Source organism: Peromyscus leucopus, chromosome 12 (assembly GCF_004664715.2).
Source record: "Peromyscus leucopus breed LL Stock chromosome 12, UCI_PerLeu_2.1, whole genome shotgun sequence".
In the NCBI taxonomy this organism is placed as follows: domain Eukaryota; kingdom Metazoa; phylum Chordata; class Mammalia; order Rodentia; family Cricetidae; genus Peromyscus; species Peromyscus leucopus.
Window position 1 is genome coordinate 73656315 of NC_051073.1, and position 13380 is coordinate 73669694.

Sequence of the window (13380 nt, forward strand, 5' to 3'; positions counted from 1 at the left end):
GACAAGTCCATTCCTTCACTGGCATGACAGTCTTCTTCAGCATCCCATCGTATACAGAAAACCAGCTGAGACATCCAGCCTCATGGACTGAACAACTGCTGAGCTCTAAGATTCTCTGTTGGTAGACAGCCATTGTTGGAATAGCTGGACCACAACCTGTAAGCCATTCTAGTAAATCCCCTATATGTATATAATTTTACACACACACAGAGAGAGAGAGAGAGAGAGAGAGAGAGAGAGAGAGAGAGAGTCGTGTTCCTCTAGAGAACCCTGACTAATAAAAGTAGCATGATGATTAATTGACAGAAGTTGGAGTCACCCAGGTAATGCAGCTCTGGGCATGTCTTTGGGGAATTATCTTGATTACATTTATTGAGACGAAGAGACCTGCCCACTGTAGGTGGCACCATTCCTTAGCAGGGGCTCTGGACTGTGTAGAGCTGAGAAACTGCTCCAGGGAGATGGCTCAGTTGGCAAGTGTGCTTGCCTCTAAGCCTGATGACCAGATTCCTGGGACCCACGCATTGGAAGGAGAGAACTCACTCCCACAAGTTGTCTTCTGCCTTCCTCACGTATACGTGTGTGCACACATAAATACACAGACAAAGTAAACTAATAAAATGTAATAATTCCTTAAATGTGTCGAGGAATGGAGCTGAATACTAGCAAGCTTGCATCCATCACCCTGTTTCCTGATCGTGGCTGTGACAACCAGCTGTCTCCAAGCTCTTCTACCTTGACGTCCCGGCCACAGTGAACTTGGGCCCTTGGACTGTGAGCTAAAACAACCCCTTTCCCCTTCAAGTTGTTATTGTCAGGGTATTTTATCATAGCAACAGGAAAGGACACTAAAACCATGTAGATTTGGACCCATTGGCTCACGGTGTCCATTTCTTTACAGCAGCCGGGGCGGTTTGATGAAGAGATGTATCCTGGGCCTGTGACACCTTCCTGAAGTGGTCACGGCCATGGGGTGGGTAGTAGCCACCTTCACACCAGGCATCTGGACCCTCTGTCTGACTGTCATTTTACCTTCTCTGTCCCTGGCCCTCTGGGACCTCTTGACTTGGCTGCAGCTGTCATTCAGAAACACTCAGAGGTTGCTTCAGCCTCCAGGGAGGCCTCGGAAGACTTCCGGAAGGTTTCATGCACCAAGAACTGGGCTACGCTTCGCATTCGCATTAGCCCCATGGGTTAGAGCGTCGTGTCAAGAGGTTAGCATTGGTGGGATTGTGCACAGTTTATTTTTATTTTCCATCTCGGCACCTTAAAGAATTTCTTAGCATAATTATGGATTAATGAGTAGGCAGGAAAAAAATAAACATTCTTAAGGATTGCTTTAAATAATGTTGTCTGGGGCTGAGAAGAGGGCTCACAGCACCTAGCACGCTCAATCCCAGAACAGAAAAACTGTCCTGTAACCGACACTTTGGCAACTTCAGTGAAAGCAAGCCCGATTCTCTCCAGACTCTCTCTCTGCCCGGTCCATGAGCGATGCTGCTCCTGTTTCTCCTCCTCCTTCCTTCCACTTAGTCCCTGGTCTCAGTACAGACCTCAGGGCCCTGAGCCCATCCCACTATCTCTGGCCATCAGCATCACTTCAGAAAAGGCTGGAAGCCGGAGCCTCCTTGGCACTGCAGAGCTAGCAGGGAAATTGGTGCTGAAAAGGAGAGGTTGCGCATCTACACATGAGAGCTAAGCCATATCGAAATAAAAGCACATTCACATTATGGACTCAAGGGATTTCACAAAGCCTTCCCAGACTGGCCTTCCCAACCCACACTTCCCATGAGGTAGTCCGACTTGTTCTCCTCTTCATGCCAGGGTGGTGGAGGATCGGGTGCACAGAAACCCAGCGAGGCCTCAGGCCTTCACTCCCAACATGGCTGACCCCTGGCCCTGAGGGTGTAATGTGACAGGCAGCAGAGCTGACAGTTGGGGACACGCGAGGCCCCAGGACGTGGCTGACGAAGCGCGCTCTGCTGCCGGTAGCCCAGTTATTTCTGTCTTGCCCTAGTTAGGGGCTCTCCTCCTGGTGCTGTTTCATAATCACAGGTCGTTTGACATTTTGTGATGTGACATCCGTGGGATACTGCCGAAAATAACCTTGGGCTTTTTTTTTTTTTTTCCGTGCTTTTAGAGCCTTCAGGGTGAAGTAGGAGTGAGGCATGAAGGGCCTGTAGCTGTAGAGATCCTGGTGTCACCTCTGTCCTTGCGTCCTGACAGGAGCTACTTTGAGCACAGAATAGGTCGGAAGAACGTCTCAACATTTTCCATGAGGACGAGATCATAGCGACACAAGTGAGGCCTGGGGAAACCAAAGATCCTCATCAGTGAACGCCCCAAACCCCCCCCCTCCTCCCGGTCTAGTCAGGTAAGCCACCTCCTCACAGTTGTAGAGCAGGTGTTTCCAATACAACGGGCAAATGGCTAGGGAAGGCAGACGTGCACAGGAAAGTAGGGGGTGGAATCTCATTTAACTCTGCTGCACTCTTTTTTGTTTTTTTTGTTTTTTTTTTTTGTTTTTTTGTTTTTTTGTTTTTCGAGACAGGGTTTCTCCGTGTAGTTTTGGTTCCTGTCCTGGAACCCACTCTATAGACCAGGTTGTCCTCGAACTCACGGAGATCCTCCTGGCTCTGCCTCCCGAGTGCTGGGATTAAAGGTGTGTGCCACCACTGCCGCCTGGCTACTCCACTCTTTTTTAAAAGATGTATTTTATAGCCAGGTGGCAGTGGTGGCGCACGCCATTCATCCCAGCACTTGGGAGGCAGAGCCAGGCAGATCTCCGTGAGTTTGAGGCCAGCCTGGTCTACAGAGCAAATTCCAGGACAGCCAGGACTACACGGAGAAACCCTGTCTTGACAAAGAAGGGGGGGTATTTTATGTGTATGGGTGGTGTGGCTTCGTGCGGCTGTGTACCCGTGGAGGTCAGATGAGGGCTTCAGACCCCCTCTTCACTGCAGTGTCCCGATGCTTGTGCGGCACCACGTGGGCTCTAGGAATCAGCCCAGGTCCTCTATTCCCCTCTTCTCCTCCCGCCTCCACTCTGCAAGGGCTGGGGTGAGAAAGCACCACACCCTGGCTCTTCCTTTTGGTTCTTGAAATGGGGTCTCGATGAAACCCAGGTTTTCCTTGAACTCATGTAGCCTCTTCAGTCCCGAAACTTTTGATCCCCCTGACACACAGCCTCCAGACTAGATAGGAATACAGACCTGCACTATTAATTAACTGATTAACCGATTAATCAAAAGACCTTGTTATAAGATACAGTGAATACCCTTTTAAAGAATCTTTTATTGCTAAATATTTTTGCAGTACACTCACCATTTTCCTGTTTGTTTTTAAGAGACAGGGTTTCTCTGTGTAACAGTCTTGGCTGTTCTGGAACTCACTTTGTAGACCAGGCTGGCCTTGAACTCACAGAGATCTGCCTGCCTCTGCCTCTCAAGTGCTGGGATTAAACATGTGCGCCACCATTGTCTGGCACAGTACCCTAAATTTTTCAGTAAAAGAAATTCATCATTTTGAAGCCTGGGGCAGGAGAATTGCCACATGTTTGAGGCCAGCCTGGGCTACATCATAAGACCCTGTCTCAGAAAGAATGGAAGGGAGGGAGGGAGAGAGGGAGGGGAGGAGGGAGGAAGGTAACAGGAGCTTGCCAGACCTGCCTGTAGCTCACCTGTCTGGATGGGCCAGGGACCTCAGCTTCATTCGCAGGACCCTGAGCTTGTACTTTGGACCTACTACAGACCCTGTGGAGAACAACAAGGACATTTCTGCCACTTTATCCAGGTCTTGATTAAATCTTGCAAGTAGACTCACTTGATGGTATTTCTGAAACGTTGATGGTTCGCTAGAAGGGAGAAATGGCATTTTAAAATGAATGTAGATTGCTAATGAGTAAACGCTGCTTCCAGCCTCCAAGTCTGCCCATCAGGTGACCCTTTGGCCCCTTGCCTACACACGCTGACTTTCATGAGCAAAGGCCCCTGAGCCCTGTAGGGATGCCTAAAGGAAGCTACTGACCCCCCAAGTGACGTTGAGGAAGCGTGCTACTCTGACTGTCTGCTGTGTTCAAGATGAGGTCGGGGGATCTTGCACACATCCCCACAGCTGCCTGTGGAGCCCAGGCTCTCCACGTGGTAGATCTTATATGCAGCAGTGTGCAGTGATGAAACCCAGCTCTGAGTTCCTCCAGCCCTGCCACACTCCATGAAGCCTTAGATGTGATTCCAGTGGGGCTGGGGTAACAAACACCTGTGTGATCCCCTAATCCCAACCTGAGATCTATGTCTGGAGCCAGCCCACTGCCCCAAACCCAGGGTGCTTGTGAGTTACCCGTGGCTTCCTTCCCCAGCTTCCCAGGGGAGTAAGAACAGTGCTGGGCCGCCCCAGAGAGAGATGCCTGAGCATCACTGGGGTTTCAGATTATGATGTGTTGGATGTCGCCAACAAAATTGGGATCATCTAAATTGAGCCCAGAGGCTAATTCTAAATACATGTTACTTTAACCATTAGAAAAAATGGAATGTGAAAGCAGCATTAAGGATGTTAAGACTCCAGTGTTCTCTGCCTTCCCCTTTCTCCCAGGACTGGAGCGCAAACCCATAGCACCGTCATGAAGCCGCCCGCCACTGAGCAGTCTCCTAAGTCCGCTTTGTGCTTCGATCTTTGGGGCAGGATTTTACTAACGTGTCCAGCCTATCCTTCCGTGGCTTAAATAGTCCTCGAATTTGCAATCCTCCAGCCCAACTTTCCAAGAACTACAGGTCTTACCATGAGACCCAGGTAAAGTTTGCTGCAAGCCGCGAGAATATACTAAGTAGGATTTCAGCTGATTATGACAAAGCTAATACCTAGAAGTAGCCAAGGGCCTTCCAGAGGTCAAGCTAAGGTTCAAGGAGCCTTGATGATATTTGACTTTTGATTATCAGCCGTTTCCTGCTATGAGTTTCTTGTGTGCTATTATAGCTTTTCCATCATTTATTGGGCACCATTTCCCCTCTACTAAAGGAATATTTAGATAACCTTGTTCGCTGAAAGTTATTCACAGCCAGAACCCCAGTTCAAGCCTCCCTGTAATTATCACGTCATTGGCAGCATCTGGCCAGATGGAGGAAAGTACCTTATCAGAGATACCTCTGTACTCTCTAAGGACAGACTTAAGTGTCCATACAACCTGTTTGAGAAAGCCTGGCAGATGTGCCAATTAAGCTTAACTTCCTCCTTTTCCAAATCTTACCTCTAGTTCCAGATCTCCCTTTAACTATCACCAAAGGCATCCACCTGTACTCAGGTTGCCTAGCGACTGAGTACACTTTTCCCCACCCTGCAGAAAAATAGCAGATAGCTTGGACAGATAGGAACCACAGGAAAAAAGAAGGCAGTTTTATTTTCTCCCATTGACCTAGCAACTTATAGAGTCTTAACATTTTCTACTCAGCACGTTTAAGACTATAGTTGAGCACATAAGATTACCTCTTCCTAGATATTACCTGAATTTAGCCTTTAGTTAGTTCATTTCCCCATTGGTCACTTCCCTTTGGGGTTGCAAATGATAATTAATGGTTATTGCCTCTTTATGTGATTCTTATCACCCCTCCATTTGACCCTGGAAGCCTGGCTTTGCACTGCTAAGGGAATACTGCTTGTAAGTGTACATATAAGTGTACATATACCAGGACTTCCAGGGCACCGGAGGACAGAGAAGAAAAAAGAGAATGGAAGAACTAGATGGGTAAGAACTTGAGAGGAACAAACTGAGATGGGGAAGAACTAGATTGAAGGGCTAGAAGAGAGTACTAGAGGAACGAGATGGAAGATGAGGAAGAGCCAGATGGGGAAGAACAAGATGAGAGAGAAGGAGATGGGAGAGGAGCTAAGATGGGAAAGAACTAGATGGATGAGAACCTAGAAGGGGCGGAACTAAATGAAGAAATTAAGGTTGAACCTGGAGGGGACAACAGATAAATGTAAAGAGAAATTGGGCAAGAAAGGAGCTAAAAATGAGAGCAGAGTATAAGCTTGTAGAGAGAAAACTGACAGAATAATAAAATGTATTGGACTAAGGAATTTCGTGTACATAGATTCATTTCTTCTCATCAAAGATTAATTATCAGCTGGTTGTAGGTTCTTCCCAGACCCTTGGAGGGGACAATCGAGGGGCTGGACCCCTATAGTCCATAATAAAAGTTACCTTCTTGTGTTTGTCTCTTCTCTTTCTTAAAGTCTAACTCTTAACAGACAGTTATTTTCAGTTACATTTATAGTCTATCATCTGTCTATCATCCTTCTTCCTCTCTCTCTCTCTCTCTCTCTCTCTCTCTCTCTCTCTCTCTCTTCCTTTCTTTCATCTCACCCTCTCTATCTCTGTGTACAGGTGCACACATGCATGGCACAGTGTAGGTCAGAGGATCACTTGTGGGGGAAGTCGGTTTTCTCTTTCCACCATGCCAGGCTGTCAGGCTTAGCAGCAAATGACTTTGCCCACTGAGCCAACTCACTGGTCCAAGGCCTTGATCTTAATCAAGAAATGAAAGCAAGGGCTGGAGAGATGGCTTAGTGGTTAAGAACACTGGCTGTTCTTCCAGAGGACCCTGGTTCAATTCCCAGAACCCACATGGCAACTCACAACTGTCTGTAACTCCAGTTCCAGGGGATCTGACACCTTCACACAGACATATATGCAGGCAAAACACTAATGCACATAAAATAAATAAATAATTTTTTTTAAAAAAGTGACAGCAAGAAGGTAAGACCAGTCTGGACTACTCAGTGAGTTCAAGATCAGCCTGGATTACATGAGGCCCTGCCTCAAAACAAACAAAAAGATATTTCAAAATTTACATTTAGGGATTCACACTTGGTCAAGATTCACTTAGTAAGAATAAAAGTTCTCAGATGTACGCAAAGGAAACATGAAAGCGGTTGCCGGCATGAATACCCGAACTGGGTCAGAGCCCTGCCCGGCCCGCTCCCGGGTGTGATGCACAGTGTCTTCCAGACCCCTTAGGTGCTGCGTATTCTGGAAGTCTGTATTCCGGGCCAGATCTGTGCCGGTTCCCTCCACTTAACCCACAGCCCATGCACCACCTGAGGCTGGTTTCTCATGATGTCCTCCCTGCTGCTGCCCTTCCAGAGAACCCTAGCCTGCTGTGGGCACAGGGATGTCAGATCGGAAACCAGTCAGTGAGGAACCCTGAAAAACACCACCACTCTCCAAGTTCAAGTGCAAGGAGGTGGCAAGGGGGGGTGGGGAGGGGTAGAGGGTGGGGAGGGGGTGGGGGCCGTGCAGTGGCTCAGTAGGAGGAGCAGACTCAGTCACAGAGTGATGGAGGTACTTGGTGGACAGACCCGCTGCTCCTGCATGCTCACACTGACTAGGTATGTGGGACTGACCAAACCACTCAGCTCTCTAGCCTCAGTTTCTTCACAGGTAGAATACAGTGGTATTAGCATCTCACAGGGTCTAGCCTAGAACCCCCTTAGGCAATGTGTTCCACACACTTGATTCAATAACCCAAAACTACTATTATCAATGTAAGGTGCATTTACACAGGCACTTCCCTAGTTTGCTCCCTGTTGCTGTGATAGAAATGACTGAAGACAACTTGGGAAGGAGAGAGTTCATTTAGCTTACACATCTGATCACAGTCCATCACTGAGAGAACTCAAGGCAGGGACTCTAGCAAGGCAGAAAGAGAGGCAGGCAGAGGCTGTTGTAGCAGGAATCTTAGAGAGACTTATTAATAAAATCAAACCTGTGAGCCAGGAATTGGGGTGAAGCTGGAAGATCAGAGATACAGAACAAGTCACAGCTAACTTCACCTGGCCAACTTCTCAGCTGGTCTTGTTTCCTCAGACTGGAGGCCTCTGAGTCCTCATCCAGAATGGGTCTCAGCTGAACTGCTGCTCAAAAGCCTGAAGCTTAACCAGCTAAAAGCTTAACCAGCCAAATGCTTCTAGTTTCTGGTCCTCACACCTTATATACCTTTCTGCTTTCTACCACCACTCCCTGGGATTAAAGGCGTGATGAGTCACCATGCCTGTCTGTATTGTTGAACACATGAATTTCTGCCTCTGGAATGCTAAGATTAAAGATTCGTGCTACCACTGCCTATCCTTTATGTTTAATATTGTGGCTGCTCTGTCTCTGACCCCAGATAAGTTTATTAGCATGCATAATATTTGGGGGAATATAATAATACCACAGGCCATGGAGGAACACTGCTCACTGGCTTGCTCTCCATGACTTGTTCAACCTGCTTTCTTATGCCACCCAGGACCACTTGCCCAAGAACTGTTAAATAAAATGTGGTTTCCAAAAAATGAAGACATTGGAAAAACAGAATCTGAGAGGCTCGAGAGATGGCTTGGCAGTTAAGAACATTGGCTGCTCTTCCAGAGGTCCTGAGTTCAACTCCCAGCAACCACATGATGGCTCACAACCATCTGTAATGATACCTGGTGCCCTCTTCTGTCACGAAGGCATACATACATGCATACATACATATACATACATATATACATAAATAAATCTTTAAAAAAAGAAAAGAAAAAACAGAATCTATCAAGAACTCTTTAGTATAAACTTGCATTTTTATATTGTATATTCCTCTATGTTTTTAAATTAATATTATTTGTATTACAAGTCAAAATTATATACATTTGTGGACTATGATAAAAGTTTCTCAGATACACACACACACACACACACACACACACAGTGAAATGCTTAAGTCTGCACATTTCTTTTGGGAGTGCCGTTATTATAGCTGTTTATGTGTATGTGGTGTTTGTCTGCATGTCTGTCTGTGTACCACTTATACATGCCTGACACCTGTGGAAGACAGAAGAGGGCATCGGATGCTCTGGACCTGGGGTTATGGGTGGTTGTGAGCCACTGCGTGGGAGCTGGGACCTGAACCTGGGTCCTCTGGAAGAGCAGCCAGTGCTTTTGACAGTTGAGCATTGCTCCAGTCCATTTTGGGTTTTGAGACAGGTCTTACTATATAAGCCCAGCTGGACTTACACCCCCAGGGTAGACCAGGCTAGCCTCACACTTGCCACAGTCCTCCTGGCCCTGCCTCCCAAGTGCTGTGATTACAGGTGTGTTCCACCAGCACAGCTAAATCAGCACTGTCCTGCATGGCTTGGATTTCACAGAAGGCACGGATTTTTTTTTTTCATTCTAACCATCTAATTGCTGAAATAAAAAGAGAAGGAAGAAAAATGAAAACAAGCAAGTGGGACACACAGAGAGGGTGCACAAATGAGGAAAGAGAGGGATGGGAGGGGAGATGCGGAGGAGGAGGGGAAGAAAGCCACCAAGGCGACAAGAGGTGGGCAAGCTCAAGAACGCGAGTCCCTTCACCCACCAAGAGTGACTGCTGAGTGAGAAGAACATCCCAACGATTGGACGCAGCTTGTAGCTCAACTTACTGATCAATTTTGGATTCTGTGACATTTCCATCTTCACTTCTCAGTTTGATTGTGATGAACCCTCTTCTTACATTCTTGTTCCAAGACACAATGTCCACAAAGTAATGATACACTGTAAAACAGGGAGAGAAGCTCATAAGAGAGGAACCCTGTGCTCCCCGGTAGGGTCTGAAAAGTCAAGATCCCCTTTTTCTCCCTCTATTGTTTCTCTGCAAAGACTCAGAGAGGCATTTTCTCTGGTCTTTAATGTTGTTTTTGGAGTCCAGGTCCTTCAAACTCAGTATGTAGGTAAGGATGACGTACAGGCGTGTGCCACCATGCTGGAAAAATGATAGCATCTTTAACAAATGTGCTGATCAAACCGGATGATCACATGTACAAGAATCCAAACAGATCCACACTTATCACCCTGCATAAAACTCAGCTCCAAATGGATCAAAGACCTCAACATAAAACCAAATACACCAAACCCGAGAGAAGAGAAAAGAGGGGTATCCTTGACCACATTTATTGGCACAGGAAAAGGCATTCTGAACAGAACACCAGTAGGGCAGGCACTAAGATCAAGAATTAGCAGAAGGGATCTCATGAAACTGAAAAGCTTCTGTAAGGCAAAGGACACTGTCATTTGGACAAAGTGGCAGCCTACAGAATGTGAATAGATTTTTACCACCTACATATCCAATAGAGGCCTAATATCTAAAATACATAAATAACTCAAGAAACTAGATATCAAGAAAAAATAACCCAATTTAAAAATGGCTTACAGATCTAAACAGAGAATTCTCAATAGAAAAACTCAAATGCCTGAAAAACACTTTTAAAAATGTTCAACATCCTTAGTCCTCAGAGAAATACAAATCAAAATGACTCTGAGATACCATCTCCCACCTGCACCTGTCAGAATGACTAAGATCAACAAACAGAGAGGATGTCGAGTAAGAGCACTCCTCCACTGCTGGTGGGAGTGCAAACTTGTACAGCCACTATGGAAATCAGTGTGGCAGTTCCTCAAGAAGATCGGAATTGATCTACCTCAAGGTCCATCTTTACCACTCTTGGGCATATACCCAAAGGATGCTTCATCCCACCACAGAGACACTTGCTCAACCATGTTTGTTGCCCCTCTATTAATAATAGCCAGAAACTGGAAACAACCTGGATGTTCCTCAGCAGAAGAATGGATAATGAAAATGCAGTACTTTTTGCACAATGGAGTATTACTCAGCTGTTAAAACAAAATGACATCATAAAATTTGCAAGCAAATGGCTGGAGTTAGAAAAAAAAAATCATCCTGAGTGAGGTAACCCAGACCCAGAAAGACAAATATGGTATGTATTGGCTTACATGTGAATATTAGCTGTTAAGTCAATGATAACCAAGCTATTATCCACAGAACCACAGAGGGTAGACATAGAGGAAGGGACTAGAGGGAACAGAGAGATCTCATTAGGACAGGGAAACAGAATAGATAGATATGGATGGGGGGCACTGGAATGGGAGGATCAAGTGGGGAAGAGGAGTGGAGAGGGGGTCCTTGAGGGAATACAGGGAGAGATGGCTAAAATAAATTAAAATAAAAAATATTATTTAAAAGAAAAGAAAAAATGTTCACTGGCCAAGGGCCTGTGAGTGGTAGGTTCAAGAAGCCCAGTGTAGAACAGTACTGAATCATGTGGCGTCCACCTTTTTGTTCCCACCCCCAACTTCATGTCTCTTCAAAAACAATTTCCCAGAGGAGGTCAGTGATGACAGTGACTGTCCCGGGGTGCAGGTACTGTGACTCAGTCTCACTTCAGTCCCAATAACCTAGAAGACCTGCATGATTGGCTCCATTTATCAAATAGCCCAGGACACTCAGAGAGGAGAAAAAAACTCGACCAAGGTCACACAACTGTTAGGACAGAAGCTGTGTTGGTCTTACACCCGCTTGGCTCCAAACATCAAGCTCTAGCTACCACTGTCCTCATTTTCCAGGAAGCATCCAGAAAGCGGAGACTCTGTCCTCCCCCAAAATGCCAGGGTCCGACGGAACAGCCAATACACATTCACCACTCACTGCAGAATGGTTTTTTCTCAGCTGTGTCGAAGAATGCCTTCGTCATCGGGGGGTCTTTGTCCAGTAAATAGTCTTTCCAATTGTCGGCATAGTAGCCTACAAAACAAGTCAGAAACACCAACACGTATTACATAAACATCAAAGCCAGAGAGGGCGTGAGAGCAGTAAGTCTGCAACAACTCTCTCCCACTCCATCTCCAGCCCCTACTGTGAGGACGAGAAAGGCCACCAGGAACATCACGTCAAGGCTCCTACCGCTTGCTGGCTGTCCCCATCATAAGGACTGAAGTGCAGAAGGACCCTACTGTGACCTCTCCCTTACTGGCGCTCAGTAGCCCGGCAGGGAGTGGCACACGCTGGTCACACGGATAGTTTTCAGTCAGTCATTCATTTTCAACATTAAGCGAGATTGGGACTCATACTTAGAACAGCAGCATCACTAATCGCTATTACAAAACAATGGAGTCTTGTTTGTTTCATTCTGAAGATAGGGCCCAGGGCCTCATGCACGCAAAGTATTCACTCTTTACCCTAAGCAACACACACACACACACACACACACACACACACACACACACACACACACACAGTGCCAGAAATCATTTCAGGGCCTTGAGCATGCTAGGTAGACAGTCTACCACCAAGCTCTACCCACAGTCCTTTTGTTTTGCTTTTTATTTTGATGCAGAGCCTTGCTAAGTTACTCAGGCTGCCCTTGAACCCACTGTGTTTTTTTTTTTTTTTAAATATTGTTTTGGAGACAGGACCTTGAACTCAAGATCCTCCTGCCTCAGCATGCCAAATACCAGGGGTTATAGGCCTGTTGTAGGCTACCTGGCCCCATGGCTTTCTTGAAGAGCTAAACTAAGGCCAGTAAAGAATACAGGACATGGCTTGGTGTGTAACCGTGTTGCTGAGCCAGATGAATGTCTCCCCACAGGTGAATGCCTCTGGGGGACAAGCTTGAATGCTGCCCTATGGAGCCTCTTTCTGCCAGTCAGGAAAAATGCTCCTAGCCAACCAATCTTGAAGTCCTGACCACCTGGTTTATTTCCTCTAACTCTGGCAAATATCCCAGCAGTCTCCAGTATCTTTTCCCCACCCAAGCACGTGGACACAGGAGCCAGAGTGTAGAGAGGAAGCATTTATAGACCCAACCGGTTGAAAGGGATCACTCTGCAAGGCTCAGCCCTGGGCTGGGTCCCTAGCTCACTGAACCTCCCGCAGCAGAGGTGTGTGCACAGAGTGGGGCAGGCTGTGCAAAGCCTGGGGAGGCTTACACACCCTCTAGCATCTCTTCTCCATGACAGAACGTAAGTCTAGGGGGCTGCAACAACCTCCATGTGGAACCCAATGGGGGTTGTTGTTCTCACACTGGGTACGTGCTGACTGTTGTTTGCTTTGGCTTTGGCTTTGGCTTTGGCTTTGGCTTTGGCTTTGGTGTATGTGTGTGTGTGTGTGTGTGTGTGTGTGTGTGTGTGTGTGTGTGTGTGTGTGTAATGTTGTTTTTGAAAAAGAGGGTCTCTCTATGTAGCCAGGACTAGTCTCAAACTCTCAATCCTTCCTGCTGAGCTGCCCTGCCCTAATCTAACACCCTTTCTCATTCAAGAGTAGTTCAGAAAACAAATCACCCATGAGAAGTTGGTTATAATATTTGGTGTGGTAGTACACTCTTGTAACACTTGCTGCTGTAGAGGCTGTGGCAAGAAGGTCTCAAGTTCAAGGCCATCCTGGGCTACAGAGTAAGCTCAAACCAGCCTAAGCTATATAGCAAGGCCCTATCTCAAATAATAGAGCTGACTATATAAAACTTTAATAAATACAAACTGAGGCAATTTAAATTTAGAGAGTAAAATGACTCTAGGATATGTACAAAACT

The 13380-nt window shown here is 46.5% G+C and overlaps 1 protein-coding gene across 1 annotated transcript in view; it reads right to left on the reverse strand.

Annotated features, from left to right (window-relative positions):
• Positions 1–1225: 1225 nt before the first annotated feature.
• The window catches only part of Liph (lipase H), a 50204-nt gene continuing 38049 nt past the window's right edge, over positions 1226–13380 (reverse strand). Inside the window, exons 7-10 of the mRNA XM_037209837.1 lie at positions 11502–11597; positions 9442–9553; positions 3680–3853; positions 1226–2308 (exon numbers count right to left, since the gene is read on the reverse strand). Of these exons, the coding sequence (XP_037065732.1) occupies positions 2230–2308; positions 3680–3853; positions 9442–9553; positions 11502–11597 (461 nt within the window). The 3' untranslated portion in view covers positions 1226–2229. The remainder of the gene's footprint in view (positions 2309–3679; positions 3854–9441; positions 9554–11501; positions 11598–13380) is intronic.